The 25,195-nt window shown below is 30.7% G+C and overlaps 1 protein-coding gene and 1 long non-coding RNA gene across 2 annotated transcripts; both read right to left on the reverse strand.

Annotated features, from left to right (window-relative positions):
• Positions 1-9,137: 9,137 nt before the first annotated feature.
• On the reverse strand, positions 9,138-12,644 carry LOC132746223 (uncharacterized). The gene is made up of 3 exons (XM_060735303.1): positions 12,294-12,644; positions 11,462-11,548; positions 9,138-11,057 (listed from the first exon to the last, which is right to left on the reverse strand). The coding sequence occupies exons 1-3, from the start codon at positions 12,598-12,600 to the stop codon at positions 10,642-10,644; spliced, it is 810 nt and encodes a 269-aa protein (XP_060591286.1). The 5' UTR covers positions 12,601-12,644; the 3' UTR covers positions 9,138-10,641.
• A 9,246-nt stretch (positions 12,645-21,890) lies between these two features.
• LOC132746222 (uncharacterized) lies at positions 21,891-24,960 on the reverse strand. The gene is made up of 3 exons (XR_009627963.1): positions 24,643-24,960; positions 23,514-23,600; positions 21,891-23,142 (listed from the first exon to the last, which is right to left on the reverse strand). It is a non-coding gene; the product is annotated as an uncharacterized LOC132746222 (long non-coding RNA).
• Between the last annotated feature and the right edge of the window lie 235 nt (positions 24,961-25,195).

A 25,195-nucleotide genomic window follows, 5' to 3' on the forward strand; every position in this document is an offset into this window, starting at 1 on the left:
TTGAAACGATTTGATTTTAAATCTCGCTGTAAAGGATTTCGGATAACGACCATTGGAGTATTTGCTTCTTACTTTTATTTTCATACATCAATATATAACAAAGCTATTCTCTGAAACATTTATATAATAATTAATTATTACATTTATTTACAGTTTCAGCTTTAACGCCGCTACATATAACGGAAATCATTTATAAAACATAACCAATAATTACGTTTATTTGTTCAATACGTTACGTTAAATTAGTTTAACTTAAAAATCTTTTAATTAGAATCGACCAATAAACGATTCTTACATATGCTATTGAATGTAGTCAAACAATATTATCTTACGGTACAGTGTGCAATACCATACATATAATTGATATGATCTTGTAAGAAATAATGCAAATGACACCATTTTGAAAAATAATGCAATTATTATTAGAATCAGCAAGATCTTAATATAGAAAGTATCTCTTCTATGATTTTCTTATAAAGTAATAATTTTGTCATATACATGTACATAAAACAAAATACAATAATTTAGTAACATATGACATACGAGGCAAGAACTTTATGGCATTGATAACATTATTAGTTCTAATTTATATTATTTCATTGGAATACTGTTCAAGTAAATGATATTGACAAGATCTTGAGCTAAACTATTGCATTGATATAATTCAATATCAGCGTATGTTGTTATAAGGAAAGGGAAATATTGACAAGCAAAGAGTTATGTAAATTATAGTCTTATTTATTTCCCAAAAGGAAAATTAGACAACAAAGTAAACAACCCTCTTAAAAATACGAATGAAATTATCAGATGTTGTGAGATTTATTTTTATTCAATGCGGATAAGGTTTTCTTAATTAGTGTTTACACTACTCTGTCAAGAGGTAACATGGTTATAATCAGAAACTATGTATCTTTCATTATATTTATTTTTCTTGTTACATCTGCGTTATTTTGGCGTCATGGGCAATATGTTTTGATTTCATTCTGGCTTTTTATCGTGGGAAACATTTTGCAGATCTGTAGAGTTATACAGAATACGTGTAGAAGAAACACAATATGCTATGTATCATATGATCTTGAAAAGCGGAGAATAAAAGTATTTGCATTATTCATGTTCAAAGAAAAAAATGTTTAAGTTAAGGGAAATACGCAAACAATTTGGTAAGCCCAACGAAGTAAAATGCAATTTGGGTGAAAATAATTGAGCTATTTAAAGATAAAGTTAAAGAAGAGCACTCATGACTTCTGTACACTAAATTTAGCTTACCAAAATAATTCATGTTAAGGCGGATAAAAGTCGTATAACTTCAGAAAAAAAGAAAAGAAAAAGATTTTACTTTGGACGTTTTATCCGTGTCCAACATTCTTTGATATATCGGGCTACATTTATAAGTTTGTAAAAGACCAAACAATATGTTTTACTGAAAAATTTGTGATAATTTTCAAAGGTTGCACAGAGTGTTTTCAGATTGTAAAATTTATTCAAGATATTTTTCGTTTGCAATGAATGCAGACAATATCTCACTGAAAGATAAATTTTAAATTTTCAATTACATAAAGCGCGTCTGGAAATATCAAAGAAGTCTTTTTGTTTTCACTTGAAAGAAACAAATTATCATTATATCTTAGGTCGGGTTCTGTGGCTTTCTAATAAATTTGACAAGTTATCAAAATTGGCGTTAACTAAAGCTGACTTAAGGTAGACCATGGGTAATGCATTACCTCCACTTTGAAGAGTATTCAAATAGGCAAGAATCGCTTGCCAACTACATTGAAATTGAGGGGCGTGGGTTCAAACCCCAGAAGGGGCAACCTTTTTTTTCTTTCCTTTTTTCTTTTTAACATTATTTATGTATCTCTCTGATCCCTTATGGAAGAAAAAATGGTTTGATTTAAAATATATGATTATTGTAGGTATTTATTTGCTAAATAATGCAAAAATTTATAGCAAATATGATACCAGATATTTTCAAAGTTTAATAAAATAAAAACTACACGGTAAAAGTATTCTATATTTTGCATGATCAACCAATATACCTTTAAGAAAATTTGGGCAAACTTTGAAAACAGCCCCTCATTATGGTAAATTTTAGCGATATTTTGAATAAGGCATTTTAGATTGGGAAATGGTAAAATTAGTGTTTAAAATGGGTGGGGTAGGGTTCACATTTTTATACATATTTAGAACATTTTGTTTAGAAACAAACATTTTGCTTGTGTAATTTGTTACCTGAATGTTATCATTTGTTTCTCAACAATGAGCAATAGAAAAACATTTGTTATAATGATGATATTACAGATTATTTAGAGTTTCCTCATTTCTGAAAATAAGTCCTTCTAATGGCACAGTCATAGTTATGAAATATATCCATAACTCATAAACCACACGGTAAATTTTATTTAAATTTTGCATACAGGTGACCCTAAAGACATATAACTGTCCTATGTTGTCAATTTTACAGTTCATTATGGTGCCCATTACCCATGGTCTACCTTAAATGACAAGTTTCATTCGCGCTATTCATGACGCATAATAATCGTATCCGTAATGTGTTCCTTTTCGTTATATCGTTGAATGTTACTGCCTAGAACGGGAACATTTTTTTATTCAATTTAACTTTATTTAAACAGTGTAATATGACACATATCTTACCATATTTGACAGTTATGCTATAATTTAGACATATTTTAGGTCGTTTTGTGTTCAAGTGAAAAACAACATTTTAAAACGATTTGAGAAAGAACTTAGGTTCATGGAAAGACGTTTAGTTATACCTTAATAGTACTTTTTGTACTTGTGTAGGTAACTTGAATATGTTGCCCAATATATAATTGTTATATCATTGATATTGTACTATCAGTATAATAAGTAAACAACGTTACCAATATGTCCATCTTTATTTTCTCTTTGTTTATGAGAAAATGTTTTAATACATATTTCCATCTGTATTTTCTCCTTAATAACGAGAAAATATTGTAATACAATACGAGAAAAATGTTAGACAGACACTTAATATTCCGTTATCATTTAATCAATTCAGGTAATTCATTTTATGTTCTATGTCATATGTTATAGCTATAAATGTTTAACATTCTTATAGTTTTGCAAGTTTTCCTGCTAGGCACGTTTTCATATCTCTTACAAAACTTTTGATTGAAGCGTGTACAGGAGTGTTTCAGAGAAGATATCTTCAAAACTAACAACGTACAGAATATCAATGGAAACGCTTACAAGTACAATTGTTTTAGCTTTGTGCATATTCTACAGAATCGTAATTAGAAGCGTCGGCAAATAGATTTTACTAGAAAAAAAGTTTTACGGACATCTTTTCTATTGAAAAAGCATTAAATATTTCTCAGGCAATCATTGCCTATTAAATGTTTTGAGGCGACTACACTGTTGTTTATTTCCATTACCATTGTTTCTGTAACTTACATTAACTACATTGAAAACATGCGTAAATGTAAAATGTAATCATAATGATTACGCAAGTACAGTACTACACGTAAAGTTCAAATGTATTGAATTAGGATATAACTTATGACCCTCGTATAATTTTTGAAAATACGAGACTATATTAATTAATTGATTATTTATTTATAAAAAGTGGTTTGCTGGGAATTTCTAGATCCAATCTCATTGACCCATTTCCTCGAATTCCAGAAATTGCAAGATACTTGTATTGTAATTAGAAAGAATATGATCATGTATTTCAACTTCAAACTTTTTTTATTGTTAATTCAGTTAAGTTGTACTGTAATAAACAGTTTCCTACGTGACATGTATGGGTATTATAAATGGTTTATTTGTTAATAAGAATTCCACTGAAGGAATTCATCCTTCAACTATCTTTATATAAAGCACGATCGGAAGTACCAGACAAACATTTAACCCATATCATTTCTGCCGATTTCACTCTTATTATTGCAGAAAAGGAGCTGCAAGTATAAAGGTCCGTATCGTAATGGGACAACCAAGCAATTACGTCTCCTGACAGCACTAACCCAAGAGGTGAATTTTGCGTCCGATGAGAACAATGATTTACTATAGAGTTGTACAATCCCACGACAGGTGCTGTGAAGAACCCTTTTGAAGTGTCATATCCTGATCCTTCATTGGTCGTTGTTGTGGTAAATATGATGATTTTGTCTGTTCTGTCAAGCTGCAGATCTACCACATTGTGTGCAAAGAAAGCAACAGAAGTTTTTAATGTTTTCTGTAAATATAAAAAAGGAAAAAAAAATAAATACATTTAGACGGTTATTTTTGTGATTTATTTGGGTGTTTTTGAATTATGGGTGCTATTATTTGCATTTTCTTGCTTTTAAATGGATTAAAATATATATAGGTGAAAATTTTTATAATAGTAGTCAAATTTATAAAAACAACAACACAGAATAATTCAGCTTAATTATTGAGCTTTGAATAAGAAAATATCTTATTACTGCATTGATGTACTTTTATCTAACCTGAAAAATCTGTTAACATTTTTTTCCTTCCTTCACATCAGTATTATTATTCTGTAGTTATTTAAATGTTTTCCTTAGTATTTCTGTCAAGGATAAGACACATTGTTAACATGCTCATGATTTTGAATTAGGAAACTTCAATTAACACCACTGACCAGATGGTGGGTCAATTTAGACCAGATTTATGAACATTGGGAATTGGTCAAGGACACACATTTTAACGTGTTTTGGACAGTTTTCATCATTGTTAGGGACAATTGTATATTGCTAATTGCACAGTTACTGTATTCTTATTACCCAGTTTAGTTATAAATGATTTTAATGAGATAAGAATAAGCGGAACTATAAAAAAGCTAATTACTTATGGTTATCACTGACAGTTTTCCAAACATATGTTACAAATGAACGTATTCTAAGAGTAGTAAATGAACTGATATTGTAGAAGAAATGTAAAATGATCAATGAATATCAAAAGTTCAACTGCAAATCAGCTTATATTACTGGCCTATTTAAAGGGATAACTGGTCTATGCAAGCCAACAGCAAGTGTCATTTTACTAAAATGTTCGTCAGGATCTGCAGTTACTCGGATGGATATTCGTTTTGCCCAACAATGTTTCGAAGCTGAGGCATCCAAGATGGCGTCAACGATGGCCACAACGTTCCTTTATATTCCAGCATAATAAAATTGGCTTTTTTCTCCTTTCAGTTTTGCAAATTATTTGAGTTTTTTTCATACAATTTCTTTTGATTAACTATCTCATGTAATAATTTTGATGCAATTTTTCTATTTTTCACCCGTTTAATCCCAGTTATCTAAGCAACATTATGCTGCAAATTGGACATCATTGCTTGTTATGTCTAGCTTATCATAAAGTCTTATTTAATCAGAATAACATGTATTGATCTAAAATGATATACATAGTGGGTGGGGTAGTACAAACGCAATTATAGAAGAATGGCAATGTTTACTGTAAGTAATGTGATGTTCATAGTTGATACACATATGTTCAGTATGAATTATGTAATTAAATTCAAACCACAATAATATTTTACTTAAATATGATTTTTTTCAGCAATGACACAACGAATTTGCATCATTTCAAACTTTTTCGAATCAAGTCATACATATGCATTATAGTCAATTTATCAAAATTGAACATTGCTTGAATTACGGTATATGTTTCAATTCATGAACAGAATACAATCCAGAGAATCACCCCATTTGCAAACATCATAAAAAAGATCCATTACCATCGGTTTCACGGTTATTGGGTCGCCTTTGAAAGGGTTATCAGTTTTTCGAATTGTGACACCTCTCCTATTTAATGTTAAGATATGTATTCGTTGTAAAGGTTTTGAGCTTGTTTTGACCCCAAACGACCAATATTCGAACATGAGCTAGAATAGAGAAAATAAGAATCCCTAAAGAGAGCCCAACACGGAAAAATTGAAAATGTTGCATGCTCTGTTTTATTGAGCCTGTTCATGGACGGTAATGGAATGTGGAAGTTTCCGTCCACTCCCCCTGGCACCGGCCTAAGCAGAATTCAACAGTTAACATGAACTGGTACAATTTGGAATTTTGAAACATCCACAGATGTGTATATATAGCGGTATTCATGAAACCTTCAATGTGACACATAAGTGGCATTCCATGAAACGCGGCATATGATCCACAAGTGTGCCCTAAACGAGAAAACAATCGGCGGAACTAAATAAAATGGAAGTTTAAAAGGGAATCAGAGGTAATAAAGCCTGCATATCACAGATAATACCTCAAAAGACAAATTTAAAAAGCAGGCAACATATCCTAAGGGTGATTGACCAGTATTCAAATGAGGAACCGCCCAACAAGAATATAGCCGAAAAGAAAGAACTAAATTACCACCAGCAAAACAATAGTGTCGTGCTGAACGATCTATAAGGCTCAACGATATGGAAAACAACGACAAAGCCTTTCTGACAAAATTCAAGGATATTTGGACAGAAAAAATCTAGCCTCTAGAGGGTTAACATATATTGGTCATGCTACTCAGGTTTTCATCTTAGATAACCCATATTTAAACTCGTCCGAGTAATAACTTAGACACACATCACGGCTGGGTTTCGTTCGTGAGAATTAAGTTAAACAAATGATCCCAAGAGTGTTAACAAAGTGTGGACGGACGACGGACATTTATTGTTTCTAATAGCTCACTCAGAGACTACGACTCAGGACTGAGTTAAAAAGTAAGATAAGTGGAAAGAAACATATCGCTATCACACGAACCATTCAAAAATGGATAGCAAAAATATTAAAATTGTAGACATTTTTGAACTTTCATTTCGAGGATAGGATTCTTAATTTTGTTAAAATGAATGAAATTATCAATAATCATAGCACAAACCTTAACAGAATTTTATGTAAAACTGATAAAAGTTGAAAATGTGTTATATCTAGATGACGTATGAAGGAGATTTTAGAAAATTGGATGTGACACGTTCGATAGCCACCGTTAATACGTATATTTATATAACCAATTTAATCGAAGTAACAATTATGGTATCATATTTCACATTTTCTTAGTGCTAAAAACAATAGTGGTGGAATAAAAATGAAATGAACATACTTTTACCATTAGCAGTGAAAAATGCCGAAGTAATTTGGGTACACATTTTTCTTCCATGAATTAAAATCTATATTGATTAATTTTATTAATGTTAAGGTTATAAAGATATTCTCTAAGCTTAGTCAGAAACTGCCGAAGTAAGAACATTGACCAGTGAAATGCTTTAGATTTGAATGAGAACAGAAAAGAAAGATATAAACCCCAAGGCCAGGTCTAGCAAGTTCACTAGAGCTAACTACAAGATCAAGATCGAAATACATATAAACTAGTTTTATAACCTGTATTATATAATTTAGAGTTTTCAAAGCTAAATTTTGTTGGTGGTGAATTTAAATGTAGACTATTAATGATATAATGCTTATAATAATGTAAATTTATAATTCAAAATTTTTTGAACACTTATGGTACATTATTATTGTTTAAACATACTTATTTAAGCTCAATTATTTCAGGATGGCTAGTTTAACATACTTCATTGTCATATCCATTTTACATATACTGGTATTACATTATTATGTATAATAATGCAAATATAATACAAATGGATTTTTGATCATTTATTGTATGGCATACCTCTTTTCATTTTATACCACTACACAAATGGTGACTTCTAGATTAAAGTCTAAAGCAATCTGAACCATTGTAAATCAGAAAATAAATTCTTCTAGAAATACGTAGTAGTTGCTTATGTTTTACATTTTTTGCACATTAAAAATTCCGGATTTTATTTCTGAAAGGTGGGGGAGAGTTCTGTATGTGTCCATGTTATCTTTGTCGAATCAATACCTTTACATGGAATCAGCAGTGGTTAATATAACTTTGTGGGACATTGTCTATGATCCTTCATAATCTTCAATCAACTGTCAAGTTCACAGCGACACTATGTATATAATCCTTGTCCGATCAATAACTTGAGAAATGATAAGCCTACGTTTGGTAAAGTTAGTAAGGATATAGTCCATGGCAAGAAGATGACCAATGTAATATGGTTTTGGCAACAATGAACTGGTTGTCGGATCAATAACTTGAGACAGAATTAGCTTAGATTAGATTATCATAGTAATTTCATTTAATTTAATGATTTCAAAGACTCTATTAAACACATTTTGTCATTTACCCATGTGGACAAGGCATTAGTGTGTCTGTCGATAACTTTTATTCTGTTGAAAAGTTTATGAGATGGCCTGGGACTGTGGGCGCAACGATATCTTTATAAATGCTTAACACTTTCAAATTATATTTGGCACAAATTATCATCCTTACGAAACACTATGTAAAGTGATGTACTACCCAAGGTCACTTCGTGTCCGCTCTTTAATAACTTACTGAAAATATTGGGGGAGGAGCTGAATACGTGTACTGATTTTTTATTTTACAGGTAAAAATAAGAACAATATATGTTGTTAAGAAACTAAGGTTTACTAATTAATGTATACAATAAGTAATATGATTGTATTTTCATAACAAACCATGCATGCATGAAACAGGAATTATAAAATTCAAAGACTCAATATGGTGAAGTTTGAATTTATATAAACCAGCAAGAATACAATAATTAAGCTTCTCATTATTAAGATTTGTCCGACAGCAAGCAATCACAATGTAAAAAATTACAACAAAAATCATGCGAGACGAATATTGTTGAACATGTACAGATAATTGTTTCATTTGCAACAAACCTTTGATACATCGATATGCAGGTCTATGATCGATGGCTTAGGCGTTATTCAAGATTTTATCTAGGTAGTGAGTTTACTCACATTCTCGAAATTTGTATTAAAGTCTTTCACTCTTTAACTTTTTTATGTGTGTTATCGTTTGGATTTTATTTTATTCTGGACGAGCCGAAAGTTTGAACAATATAGAAATTAATCAGATTTACAAGAGTATTCTATTTCTTATCTGTTTTCTATGTAAATAGTCATATTATATGTGATAATGGTTACACACGAGGTATGTTAAAAAGTTAGTGGACTTTTGCTGTCATATTTTACTTGGTTTATAAAAACAACCTTGGTTGATATTAATCGAACGAGTGTCTTTATATCTAAAAGTAAGTTTTACTTTTATCTTATACTTCTACATCCGTTGCGAACTATGTGCACTTTAATAACCGTGGCAACACAACATCGGGGCACATATAATGTTAAAATATAAACAAATGTTGAAATAAATTGAACGGTTATTTTATCTGTTAATAAATCTGAAATTCGACGTCATTTGGACGTTGAATGGCTTAACAAACACGTTTTGAGCAGCAGTAGTAAGTAGCGTTAATTGCGAATTATGAAGCCCATTTAAAAAACTAGAAATTCCCACTTTCGGGAAGTTTGCCATGAAATTAGGGATACTCCTTCATATGAGGTGGTTCAATTAAATAAAGGGCAATGAGTCGTTGACCAGGTCCTGGCGCAAGTGATTAAAAACTGGCGAATTCATAATCACAGACAGAAATGGGGCGAGGGAGAAAGCCGCGAATCGTCAGGACGTTTGGAACGTCAATTAGGAGGTGGATAGTATAAAAAGTGTATGAGCTGTCCGGCATATTTAATTTCTGCATCTGGTGTACACATTCAATTCAATTAAATTTAAACAAAATTTTATTGTATTCATCAGAATGCATGCGTATTAACAATAAATAAATGTAGTTACTATTTGTATTACATGTATTATCGCTGACTTGTTTGATATAAAATGCTAGCCGGTGTTCAGTAGATTTACCGCAGATAACAATTGGCAGTTGATAAAATATTTTTTATTGGTTAAAATCATATTGTTTAAAGATCGGACGATGGTGGTTTTAAATTGATACTATAAAACACCAATTAAATCAACTTGATAACAATGTCTGTTAAGTGTCAAAATTACTAAAAAATCGTGATAAAGAAAGTGGTCAGCCCTCGGCCCTTATACGGAGAATGGAGCGCTAAGGTGACCCATTTCTTTATCGCTACATCACAACAAACAGAAAAATGGTTATAGTTATATAATTTGGGGAAATAGAACACTCGAAACTTACTTTCAGAAGCAATGACGCTGGTGACATTTTTAATTGAACGTCACGAACGTCATTTTGTTTTATCATTAGCGTGCGCCGGGTCGCGTACTCCTTGTTACTTGTAACTTTCACAGAATATTTATTTGTAAACACATTTTATTGATTTTTTCACTATAGTTTTAGGACATGTTCCAATATTTGTCTCTTGTAAAATCGTGTACGCAAATTAAAAGAAGTGAACATTAGAACAGCAGTCCAGGAATTTTTTGAACAGCCCTCGTATGTCTTGTGTAAATCTCGTGTATTTGTAGTTGATTTGTATTTTAAATGTATATGCATTTTATGTATTATACGTGTATTTGTAAATGTGAGAATTAAGAGACTTAAATAAACGAGTTTATAGTTACTTCACAAACAAATATATAGCAGTCAAAAAGTAATATCAATGATGGATATATATATACATGTACACCACTTGTGTTAAACAGGCAGCGCACTACGCAATGTTCGACTGTATAAAAATTACATTATGTTACATTTCATGCGTGAGGATAATGAATGTTTTACTTATTGGCAAGAATTCCACTGAAGGAGTTCATCAACCAACTATCTTTATATAAAGCATAACCGGATGAGCCATACAAACATTTAACCCATATCTTCTCTTCCGATTTCACTCTTATTACTGCTGAAAAGGAGCTGCAAGTATTTGTGCTTGCATCATAATTTGACGACCGAGCAATCACGTTTCCTGATAGCACCAACGCAAGAGGTGAATGTTGCTTGATGCGTGTACAATAATTAACAATGAATTGGTACAATCCCCCGACAGGTGCTGTGAAGATTCCAGTGGAAGTGTCATATCCTGATCCTTCATTGGTCGTGGCTATGGTAAATATGATGATTTTGTCTGTTCTGTCAAGCTTTAGATCTACCACATTGTGTGCAAAGAATGCAACGGAAGGCTTTTTCATGTTTTCTGTAAATTAAGAAAAGATTTTAGAAGTGTATTTCGATAGATATTGTTTATTATTCTGCCACGAATGGTACGATTTGCATTTACTTGATTTAAAAAAGGAATAAAATCAGAGACAACATATTTTGAATAAACGTCAAATCAAAATATGTTCAAAAACGAATGTTTGGGTTCGAACTCCAACTTACCGAAAAGAATCTTATAAAAAAGCAAAAGAACAAATGAAAACAGCTTAATTCTAATTCATATATCTTAATATGATTTATAGGTTTTAATACAACTATCTATGATTACTTTTTGAATATACAATGATACTGTATTTGTCGCATTCATCTTTACTATTAAGCTTTGACATTTGTATGAATAGGAAAATACTTGATTAATGTGCTGATATTATTTTATCTTACCTGAAAGTTGTTTTAACATTTTCCTTCCTTCTTCCATATCAGTTGTGAAATTATTCCGTTGTTCTTCAAATGTTTTTCTCAGTATTTCTGTCAAAAATAAAACAAAATCTTGGTCAACATGCTCTTAATTTTTAACGTAGTATAATTCAAACTTTAAACCAGATTTTAGAAATTTCAGACCAAATTTATGAACATCTTGGATCAGGGTAAGGGACGCATTGGCATCATTTGGACATTTGTGAATGTAAAATTGATTTCTCATCATTGTAAGGAACAATTCGTATCTGATTATCAATATTGATTTCCCCACAACATCATATTCTGATTACCAAGTTTAGTTTGGGAAAACCCTTTTTCATTAACATCGATATCAAGAACAATCCAATATTATGCATATATTACTCTAAATGTTTCAATATTAAATAATATTGACAAAATATTAAGATACTTCAGGTTATGTATGGAACGAGCACTGCTAGTAGTGCATTTGTTTGTTTAGTAAAATGAACACGTGGTATTGTGATTATTTGTAATACGAGTAGCAGAACATTAAGAATCGTACATGTATGAATGTACTCAAAATCCTCTACCGCACCAGGAAATTAAATATGATTTTTAAGTTAAATATTTTAATCAAATTAAGGCAATTCGGTGCTGTTTATTGATTTTAGAATATCAATGTTTACTTGACTCGAGCTTGTCGATGAACCGTGTTATTCATTGACAAAGTATTAGAAGAATTGTCTTTAGAATAATTCAATAGCAAATTTCCCTTAAAGGTTTGTAGAAGAATAAGTAAATTAAAATATATAACATTAGATAAACATATTACCTTCGTTTTTTTCTTTGTCTCGGATGATTCCTTTCATCGCCTCCGTGGCATTGTTCTGCAAGGACTCCAGTGTTTTGGACACCTCTACACTTGTTTTCTTAATTTCCTCCAGCGTAACAGAAACAGCTTCTTGGGTTTTCTTTATATCATTCTGCATCATTTCTACTCTTATTTCCTGCCTTATCATTTTTTCTAACAATTGCTCGTCATAAGAAAATTTTGAGCACATTGGTTCATTTGCTAAAGACACGCTAATCTGGTATTTGAAGAGTAAAAGAAAAAACGCACAAGATCCAGAGAACAACATTGTGTCCTTGCTTGTCTGAGAAGCGAACTGAAAATGAACTAAGGCTTCAACAATTTTCTTCAAGGACCTCCGCTGTTTCTGTTATTTTGCTATGCTACTTGAACTCATGTCAGAGGGCTGGTTAAAATGTTTGTATATTCTAAAGAAAAATGCTAATTTAAATAACGAAAATTCTCATGCCCTCATTTGAAGCAAAACTACAATTATTCTAAAAGCAACTTTATTTTGACATATATTTTGTCGTTTGTATTGATATCCATATACATCCCATTTAATTTATTTGAAATGAAATATGGAAAATTTAGTTTTACAATGTTGTAGCGTTATGATTTTGGACAGTATGTGCTTTATAAGACGCCGCGTGCATGTGGCGGCTAGTAGATATTCATTCGTCCATTCAGCAATGGGGAAAATTTTAGTCTTGATATTTTATTTTTTTGTTTTAAAGATCCTGTAACTCAACCCTTTTTTATAGTTTTATATCAAAAATATAATGCTCAAATGAAGATTTATCAATATTGTAAGTCTAAAAAAGCATTATTTGTAAAGATATTATCGAATTTTCATTTCATGTAAATAAAAGGAGAAATATATCAAATAATAAGAAATTTATTTTCTATAATGTCTTAGTCAAATTTTTAAATAAGAAATGAATGCATATTTTAATGATTACATATAATGTGAACAAATATTTGCAGTACATATTTTACATATTCTTCGATGTTTGAAAATTGTTTTAGAAGCATAATTAGAATTTCACTTGTGTGGTAACAACCTTAATTACAACATACAGGATCTTTAACAAAATTACACTGTCTTCAGATTATCCAATACAAATAGCTTTTGTGATGTACAACATGTCATCGAGCTTTAAGGAACTAAAATATACGTTTAACTTATGTGATAGTGCCTTGTTTGAATATCATATTCTTTCTATTTTGATCTTGTTTTATTTACTTGATAAATGACATGTCAATGAGTCATTTAATAGTCTAATGACGGGAACTAAATTGCGACAGGAACCAGGGGTATGACTAAAATACGCAACGGAGATTTTTGGCCGCAACTGGCGCAACGGACATAATTTTGCAAAACAGTCACAACGTTTGCTTGTTCATGAAAATAATTAACATTTAAGTAGCAAAACAGGTTAACTGAGTGAAAAAAATAAGTTTGTTTTAAATGTATAACAAATATTGGCGATAGGTTGCGTTGAAGGATTCTATACTGGTAAACTGGCCGCGTAATGGACATATCCTTGGCGCAACGGAGATAATTTGCTATGATTGGTTATAAATAACAATTATCAAACTCAAATTGTATGTATTAAATGTAGTATCAACATCAAAATGTGATGTAAAATTCAAAAGGAAATAAAATTATGTTAATGTTTTGGAAGGTAATACATCCCTTCGAAATGGACTTATTCGGGATCTCAGCGCAACGGAGATGATTTTGTATAAGGTACACAATAAATGTTTATAAATTACAATTATCGAACTAAATTTATTCTGTATATTGAACATAATATCATAATGGTAGTTTGTAAGCACATATTCCAAAAAAATGATTTGTGCTTCGGATATTCATCTGTAATACAGAACAATTGTCAAGGCTGATTTTGTACATTACCTGCGAATGTTCACATCATTTGCGGCGTCTTTGATTTGCAGCATCAACATTTAACTTGCTAAATCATTTATTTCAACAAAGAAATATGTGAAAACGACAGGTTGCATGATACAATGATATAATGTAATATTAAAAGTGTGTCATCAGCAAAGGAAGCACGACTATTGACAAACTAAGTATTATGTAAACTGTAACCAAAAGGAATGTAAGGCAGTAGCGGTTTTGTCATTTAACATACAACCCTCTTTTTGAAAAAAACTATAAAGTGAGTTTCTTTCACACGCTGTCGATTTCGTTTTCTTAATGTATAGATATGAACATGCAAAGAGAAAAGAATGAAATGGAGATATTCAGATAGTTATCTTTCATCAATCTTTTTATGTTGTTCTGTAAAACATTCTGCGTGGTTTAGCAATAAAATAAATAGCTCATGTACGCTCTTTCACGTGAGAAACTTTTGTATATCAGAACACATGTTATAGCTGAAAAGCAAACAAAAAGTTATTTACATACGATTGTGATAATATTTATGGCGTTGAGTTTATTACTATGGCATTGTTACCTTCTTGTCCCAATCACTGCTTTATAAGATAATGTATTTGGCTTTTTAATTCGATTTTTGACTTAGAAGATGCAACCTTTCTTAAGATGACTCTTTCATTTTCGATTTTTTTATTCTATATTGTACATAAATGAATGATATATAATCTTTACTACTTAAATAGATAATCTGTTCCTGTGCAACAACACAAGTTCTTTATCAGTTTGGAATATAGTATGAAGTATGGTTTTCAGACACATAAAGTTTTGTGATTTCATAAATGTTGTAAACATGTGGTAAAGATATGTATAAATTGTGTTACTCTGTATTGCATTATTCCCAGCTTGCAGGGTATTGGTACGCGTTTATTTTTGAGTCATGAAGGAGCATGTGACCTGCTCTCGGTACATGGAGGAGCGTGTGACTGTAAACCGTACTGATTTAATTCAAAACAGGATTGGAGCAGTACCTCTAGACGCTTGCAGAAATCATAGTCATAAAATAGACAAATATGTTTTTCCGCCTATTTTTACATTTTTCATTCATAATCATACATAAATCGCTGTGAAAAGATTAATTAGACCTTTTGAAGTTCATTCCGTTGGATAAAAAGGCTTGATTTAATCATTTTATCATTCAAACGCATTGTCCGGTATATACCGGAAAACGGTTTTTAGTGGGGTGCTCCAATCCTTTTTTTAGTCTCACTAAAGGGGGCAGGGGACATATTCGAATGATGGCCCCGGTCAATTTTTTTAATAACTCAGACATGGTGTTTTGAAGGTACTGATAACTTCTGATATTTCTCTGTCATTGTAATTCTTTCTTGTTTGTGTGTAGGAAATGAAAAGTATTTTTTGGGTTTTACCCGAAACTAAGCATTTTGGTAGCTTTGTATGTATTTATGGCTCTCCGAATGGAGGTGAAAAAGATAAAAATCAAGCTTTGACATTAATTTATTGTAAGTAAGAAATTTCGCATAAATTTTGAGAAAAATCTAAAAGTATGACAGACACTTTATTGGTCATTTCTGAAAATGCCATAGCTTGCACTGCGTGTTACTGATATTTTTAAAGGAATCGAGCGGATTCTGGAGTATGCTGCACCTTCATGAAGATTGATTGATTGATTTTCTTTAGACCTGGCGGTCAAGGATAACCTACGAAAGTGCAAGCACTTATTTCCAGTAGGGTCCTTACCTCAGCAGACTGTAGAGATAGCTATGCGATACAAGGAAATCCGGGAACCAGTCCCTAGCTCTTATTGAATAGATTCCTTGGTTCTTTTACATGCCCAGTGTATAGCACTGATACATGCGAGGATTACCTGGGTTTCTTACCAGTAAACCTCTAGTTAGGTGGGAAACACTGAAAGTGTTTCTGAAAAATCCCAAGGGTGTTACCCAGGATCGAACCCGGAACCTCAGGAGTGACAGTCAGTGGTCTTACCAACTGAGCTATCGCGCCACCCATTGCCCATATTGGTATATTTTAGGTGTGTTTTTGGCTGGGTGGGGGTAAATATAAATTGCTGTCAGTCATTTTTTGAAGGAGCAATGCATGCAAACTATTATTTTCTTCAATGTATGCCATATATCATTGAATAATGCTGTGCAACTGGTTATCTGCCTGTGAAACAGATTTTGAAATATTTGAAATTGTGTTTCTGGTCACACTGAAATACAAAATTTTTCATTTTTAGGTCCCCTGCCCCCTTAAACCGTACATGATCGGTAAATTGACCTTTTCGAAAACCTAGCTAAATACCGTTTGTCGGTACGTTACGGATTTACTTCTATAGAATTAGTCCGAATTACGTCTTATTATGAACAAAACACTTTTTCGTTATATTTCTAATTTTCTATAATTATTTTACCGTTTAAGGTGAAAAAAAACTTTTCCCCGCAGGAAAACATTTTACTTGTCTTTTATCATGATAGTAGATATATCTATGTTTAAAGGGATCCTGAGCTGTATATAAAGGTGTTTTATTTGATCAATTAAAATACATGTATATTTAGATTGTAAAAATAAATTAATTTATACATATTAATGTTTCATAAATCACAGATTTTTCAATATCTTGACTTTGATAACAGATATAACGTTGAAATTGTCATGAAATTGTTCATTGACTTGCTTTTTTATTTTAATGTAAAGTTGACTTCTACAGATAAACACAATTAAAGCATCATGTATTCTATGTTTTACCTTCATGAAATTATACAAAGTATGTTTGGCAAGACGTATGCACAGGAATATTAATATGCAACACTGAGGAGAGGGAAAAATAAATACATAATTATAACGTTTACGATTAGTTTGAGATGTTCCACTTGTAAAATCATCCCATTTATTTTACAGAATCTCCATTTGTAGCGAGATCATAAACATTTGAGTCCATTTCACATTAAAGTAATCGTGATTTTTAATGGTTTAATGTTTGACATCATAAAATATCGTAAATATGTCATTCCTCTTAAAATATATTTAACGAATAAAATTTCACCATGATATGACGCCTGAATGTTTCACTATCTAGAGAATATCAAAGATATAATTATTGTAAGCCTATTTATCTAAAAAATAAAACAACTTACAAATAAGTTCATTCATTTTACGCATCTTGTTTCAATGAAGATATATCCGCATTGTTTCGAGGAAATATATCTGTCGCATAGAATTCCAGCAAATTTTGTATATTTACAAAAACACAAATCTAAATAAATTCAAAGCAGGTGATGATTGGCATATTTTTGAGTTATCTACCCTTAAAATGACCCGAGAGATGATAAAAATCTCAGATTACTTAAAAGAAGGATATTAACCCCCAGCTTTTTTTCAACAATATGAATGAGTCATCTAGAAAAGTTTAAGAAAATCTCCTCGCTATTCTAAATTTTCCTTCTTTGCTTTAAAAAACAAAATCAACATTTCCAATTATAGGCATTTTACTTTAATATTTACGAGTCATTGATTTCGTATTAACATTATGACTTTTGATCAGAAGGTCAAATGAACACGGTTTTCGCATATTCAGTGCCAAATTTGCACCATGGGATCGCCGCAATAATATTATATAAATCACTTTTGGGTAAAAATTTATTTATTTACTCATTTATTATATTTTATTTAAAATTTAGCCTTATTTTCATTTCCCGTCAGTTTTGTTTGTTTTTTCTTGTGGGGGTTGCGTTCATTGAACGCCACTTTTCCTAGTTGATCTTTTAACTATATTTGGTGCCTCCCGACGACCTCGTTTGCCAGGATACTGTTTAGAGTTATGTTTACTGAATGTTGTTCTCCTTCGTTGATCTTTCCTTTCATATTTGTAGTTCAGTTAAAGGATGTTTTATATGACGATCTGATTATCAGTAACTCTGTTGCGCTCTCAAGCCGATTTTGATTTACCAATAAAGCAACATAAAGCCGACGAACTAAAAAAATGATTTATTTAACCAACTTTAATGTGTTCGCATAGATATGGCAATGACATTTAAATATCTTTTTTATTTGAAGAAGTTATTCATATCGTAACAAATAAGTAATAGCTGATGATATAAGTAAGAAGTGTATAAAGCGAGTTATTACATCACTTTATATTGTAATTTTGGCAGATATTTGACCCCATGAATACAAACATGAATATAAATGTGAACACATACAATGCTAGAAAAACACTGATGATTCATTAATAAACGAACTAACAGCAGAATACTTACAACGAACATGCTTAATCTACGGTTTCATCAGCTACCTTTAACTTACTTTTGAAATAATTTCAGTATTTACAAAACAATGTAGCCAACCTTTAAAAAATTGTATTTAAAGTTTTCAAATTATTCTGATTACAATTGTGTCCATTTTTATTATTGATATTTATACAAATGCCAATATTTGTTGTAACAAATGTTAATTTCAGACAAACTGATATCCATTTCCATCGGGTAAAATGTGTTATGTAACTTACAATATATAGTTACAATTATTAGAAACGTGTATAAGTATATATTTTAGATAAAAGTATGTAATAGGAAAATACGAAATCTCTAAAAGTATACATTGACAATATTATGGTCTGATATAAATTTCGTAAGAACTTGATCATACTTAAAGTCATTGAATAACAGTAATTTGTAGAACAATTCCGCGGTACATATCTTGCTGAAATTTAGAAAATTGCTCGTTAAGTAAAAAGTTGCGATAATAGAATAGGGGCGTACGTGACCTAGTGGTTAAGGTCGTTGACTTAAAATCACTTGCCCATTACCGCTGTGGGTTCGAATCCCACCAGGAAATATGGATTTTTTTCATGTGAGGAAGCTATCCAGCTTGCTTACGGAACGTCAGTGGTTCTACTCAAATGCTCTTTCGTGCTGGAAATAATAAACCGAGGGGCACCTATTGTCTTCCTTTAAGACCTCGACTGTGATGATGCAACATAAAATACAAAATGAACAACAATCATCATTTGTTTTCTTATGGTCAGTAATGTTTCATTTTGCTGCCTTATGAAAATAAGTACGCTTTCATCACCAGTTTAAGAGGTGAATGTTCTGATATGCGAAACAACAATATTTTTGATAAAATGGTACAATATCGGTCCAGTAAAATTCCCTGTAGAAATGTCATACCCTAATCCACCGTTTATAGTTGCTCTGTCAAATACCATTATCTTTTCTGTTTTGTCAAGTTTTAGCAGACCAATTTGTGTGCAAAGAATGTAAATGAATGTTTTCTGAAATTATTGAACGGTGGAGAATTTTTCTTAAATATCCAGGTTTGGACGGGTATAATTGATTGATGATTTGTTTAACATTTATTTGTTCATAAATTGAGAAATATGGACCAGGACAACATATTAAAAAAAAAAATGTCAATTCAAGATATGTACACAAAAATCAACTCAGCTGTCAAAAGGAAACTAATATTCATTAAAGAGTAACTGTTACTGAACACATGTGCACCATTGTTTCTCAAATATTTTACGTTTAGTAATCAATACGTAATACGTTTTATTACCTATGAACGTGTACTTAAATATACTATGAAACAGTAATTACCCTTTCGCTATTAAAACATGTATATGATATCATTGATATGATTTTTAAATAAGTATTAGATTTGTGGTACACTTTTGACAAAAATACAATTTCAACGATATTATTATAAACTACGAAATCCACATCTTGATACAAATAAATAATACAATTAACTTTGTTTGACAGTACATTGTACAATTGATTGTATCTTGTATTGAAGTAGAATGAAAATAAAAAAATCATTCATTTAGTTGTTAGGATATACTTTCTCATAGAAATAAATTATAATGTTGAAAAAGAAAACCCTGGTGATAATTTAAGCACTAGTTAGCTTGTATGAATTCATCACTTGTTTAATGTTTGCTTCTTGTAAATTTGTGCGTTTTTTTTGTTTTTTTTTTGTTTTTTTTTTTGGCGTTAGCAGCAATAAAGTTATTTGAAGTTCAGGCTTTTTCTCGTGGGAAACATTTGCATGTAGATTTATAGAGGTATGTAGAACACGAATTTTAGGGGAAAACAGTACGTTATGTATCATACAGTTGAAATGATAAAATTCTGGGAAAGGAAAGAATGATTAGATTAAGCTACTCTTGTGCAATTTCAAAATGATTCATTTATAAGGAAACACGCAAATTTTCTACGAAATCCATTTGGCAAATCTACCGCAGTAAATGCAATTTTGCTCTAGAAACATTCAGCCAATTAATGTTTAAAAGAGTACTCTTTATTTATTAGATATGCAAATATCTGAACTAATCGTACAAGTTACTTTTCTTGACATGCTCATGGAAAGCGTTATTGTTGTCAGTTCTGCAGATATTTTCTTTACAACATTCCTGTACTCGCTAAACATTTGTATAAACTCCATCTACAAAAATGTAAAAGTGTCTGTGTTTTAGTCATTATAACATTTCAATTTTACTTCATTGAGCATTTCGCATGTAATGTTAAATATCCTGTAACTCAATTTTTTATGGTTTTATATCATAAATCTGATCCTCAAATGATGATTTTTCAATATTGTAAGTTCAAAAAAGCATTATTTGTAAAGATATTACCGAATTTACATTTCATGTTAATAAAAAGAGTTAATAAGAACTCTCGTTCACATCTATGGCAAATCTTTCAATTAGAAATGAATGCATAGATTTAAATGATTACTTAAAATGCGAATAAACATTAACAGAAAATATTTAACATATTCTAGGAATTTGTTTTAATTGAGCCTTGATTTTAAACTAAATGTGTCTGTATTTCTTACCATCCTTTACTTGTTTTAGATTATCATTATTGTTTAATAGGTTTACTTAATAAATATTGTACATTATATATATATATATATATGATTATGTTTTATCGGATTTATGTAAAGCACTCTTGAACATTTATTATTTATGAAAAGAGTGCTATAAAAATGTGGTATATAATAACAATAATAATAATAATGTTTGGTAATTGTTTTAGGAGAACAATTGTATGCATATATAAAAATTTCCACTTAAGTGATTTTACATCCTTAATTAGAACATACAGGATCTTTTAGCGAGTACAGTGGTGTTTTAAAAAAGATTTCTGCAGAAGTGACAACAATCACGCTATGCATCAGCATGTCAAGAAAAGTAACGCGTACGGTTAGTTGAGATATTTTGCATATCCAATTATTTCCCTTTATTATATAGAATCCCAATTAGAAGCGATGGCAAATTGACTTCCCTTGAAAAATAACTGTACTTTTTAATTTCTATGGATTTCTGTCAATTAAAAAATCTCTTAAATAATTCTCCAATGCTTAGTTATGAATTATTTAAATTTACTATTGTGCTTGAGACTTTCACTATTCTATAAAAATAATTTGAGGCGAACACTTTCAACAACTTTTCAACTTCTATCACGGAATGATTTATTTTCGCTACGAAATATAATCACAACAAAATAATGATATAATGACCTTGAGGTTTCATGTCTTATCTCAGATACATTAACCACCTTAAACTGTAACGTAAAACCAACAATAATTTCCATGGGTCTTGTATATCCCAACTATCTTTCTACTAAACCTAAGAAACAACAACACTATTGAACGTTTGCGAGAAAGCCTATACGTTTTATTATCATATTTATGTATATTATACAAAAAAGCATGTCCTGATCAAGCTTTTGAAAAAAAGCGCTACTTCAACACAATCAATCACAAATCGAATTGTGCAAATACATGAAATTTTATCACATTATGTGAAAATATATCCCATAGTCAGTCAAACGAATAAATATCCTCATCATATATGAAATACCATATACATTGTAAATGTCTTGAATTTAATGTGACTCTTTTTTAACTAACCTTTAAAGATACTGTCATTATTTACACTACAGTTTGCTTTTCCAATAAATGCACCTTTTAAAACTATGCTTAAATCTTACAAATTATTTTATTCATTATTGTGTTAAACATAACTACTGATATGCAAAGTTAATGAAAATAAACATTATTACAGATGTTGATTTCAGACAATTTTATTCTCATGTCATTGTTCTGAATTATCTAAAATTAAGTTTCGTAGCTATATTAGAAAAAAAATGCGTAAATGTAAATTCTTTATATGATAATACAAATCTACATTATAACAAGACGTATAATTCAAACATATTGAAGATAAATTGATCAGCCTTGCATGATTTTGAAAATGTGAAACTATATTTAGAGATTGATTAACAGTGATTCACAACAAATATCCAGGACCACTCTTGCTTACCCGTCTTGCTTGAAACAAAAATATATGCTAGGTATCTCTTTTAGCAATTAGTTGTGAGCATATAATTTTAATAATGTATCTCAATTTCAAGTTTAATTAGCAATTCAGATAAGTATGTATTTAAACAGATTGCTATGTGAATGTTGGTAATAAATGATTTATTTGTTGATGAGAATGCCACTGAAGGAGATCATCCTCCAGTCATCTTTATTCAAAGCATAACCGGAATAGCCATACAGACATTTGACCCATAACTGCTCTGCAGATTTCACTCTCATAACTGCAGAAAAGGAGCTGCAAGCTGAGTTTTTTTGCATCGTAATTGTCCGACCGAGCAATCACGTTTCCTGATAGCACTAACGCAAGAGGTGAATGTTGTTTGACCCATGTACAATAATTAACAATAAATTGGTACAATGCCCCGACAGGTGCTGTGAAGATTCCAGTAGAAGTGTCATATCCTGATCCTTCGTTGGTCGTTGCTGTGGTAAATATGATGATTTCGTCTGTCTTGTTAAGTTATAGATCTACCACATTGTGTGCAAAGAATGCAATGGAAGGCTTTTTTATTTTTTCTGTAAATTAAGAAAAACGGAGGAAAGATTTTAGAAATGTATTTTGCCACAATTTACATTTACATCCTTTAAATGAATCGGTGACAAGATATTTTGAATAAATTTCAAATCAAAATATACATACAAACAAATGTTTTGGTTCGAACTCCAACTACAAAAAAGAAATTTATATTCTCCAAAAGCAAAAGAACAAATGAACACAGCTTAATTCTTATTCATATCTTGATATGATTTATAGGTTTTAATACATGTATCTATGATTATTTATTTGATTATACAATGATAATGTAAGTTATTGTCGCATTCGTCTTTGCTATTAAGCTATGAATAGGAAAATACTTGATTATTGTGCTGATCTTCTTTTATCTTACCTGAAAAGTCTATTAACATCTTTCTTCCTTCCTCCATATCATTCGTGAAATCATTACGTAGTTCTTCAAATGCTTTCTTCAGTATTTCTGTCAAAAATAAAACATCTTGGTCAACATTTCCCACTTAATTCTTAACGTATTTTTACTTCAAACTTTAAACCAGATTTTAGGTATTTTGGACCAAATTAATGGACGTCTCGTATCAGGTTCAGGAACGCATTGGCATCATATGGACATTTGTAAATGTGAATTGGATTTCTCATCATTGTAAAAAACAGTTCATATCTGATTATCAATATTGTTTACCGCACACAATCATATTCTGATTACCCAATTTAATTATGGAGACAATTTATCATTAATAAAAATTTTTAAGAACTATTAGTATCAAGTATTAAGCATATACATGTATAACAGTATAATTATGATGATTTTGTATTGACACAATATTAGGAAAATTCAGATTATCTTTGTGACGAATTCATAATTTATTCACTTTTTATTCACTTCAGTGAAATGCATTATGTTTGAACACAGGGTATTTTAGCTATTTCGTAATATCATCTCTGCCTTTGCAAATAATAAAATAAAATATAATAAACAAGATCAACAAGGAAAGGAGGCGTTCAATGAACGCAACCATATAATATAATGTATCATTATGGATTTCTGAAATATTTTTTCGTGCAATCTAGCGACATATATCCTAGCAAACGCCTAAAAAATAATTTTGATAAGAATAATTTTTATTGTGTTCATATGGTTTATGGCGGAAGTCAAATAACTTTAAATATGAAACGTTAAAATTCAACATCAAATAATTTCTATGATTAATTTAATCGAGTTAACAACAAGCGAAACATGAATATATCTTAATATCAGTGGGTATTAAAATATACATTATCATATTAAGGCCATTTGGTCCTGTATATTAATTTTATAATAGCATTGTTCACTTGAAACAAACTTAAGTGTCGTTTTATTCATTTACAAAGTATTAGAAAAATTGTTTCATTAATTAGACGAATTCAATAGCAAATGATGATTTTATAAGCCTTAAATAAATTTCCCTACAAGCTCGGAGAAGAACAAGTAAAGCAAATGTATTACATAAGAAAAAATAAATTACCTTCATTCTTTTCTTTCTCTCTTTCAACCACCTCCGTGACATTGCTCTGTATCGATTTAAGTTTTTGAGACACCTTTGCTCTAGTTTTCTTAATTTCCCCCTCCAGAATATCGCAATCGCTTCTTGAGTTTTCTGAATGTTATTTTGCATCATTTCTACTTTGTTTTCCTGCCTAATCATTTTTTCTAGAAGCTGTTCTTCACAGGAAAATTTTGAACACATTGTTTCATTTGCTAAAGACACAGCAAAATGGTTTTTGAAGATGTAAAGGAAAAATGCGCAAATTCCAGAGAACATCATTTTACAGTCTACTCTGTCATCGAAGGGACGAAATGAAACTGAATTGTAATGATTTTCTTAAAAGCCCTAGCCGTTTGAGCTATTTGAAACAGATGTGCAGAGGATTTGTCAAAAAGTCTGTCTATTCTAAAAGAAATATTTGATTTGAATTGTTAAAAAATATAAAGATATTGGCACTTCTCTTCCTGTATATTATTTGAGATTAAATCTATTGTGTAAGATGGTTTTAATATGCCTTCATCGGGCAATAAAA

The sequence above is a fragment of the Ruditapes philippinarum genome, unplaced genomic scaffold (assembly GCF_026571515.1).
Source record: "Ruditapes philippinarum isolate M1 unplaced genomic scaffold, ASM2657151v2 ctg10488_1_1_1_1, whole genome shotgun sequence".
Lineage (NCBI taxonomy): Eukaryota > Metazoa > Mollusca > Bivalvia > Venerida > Veneridae > Ruditapes > Ruditapes philippinarum.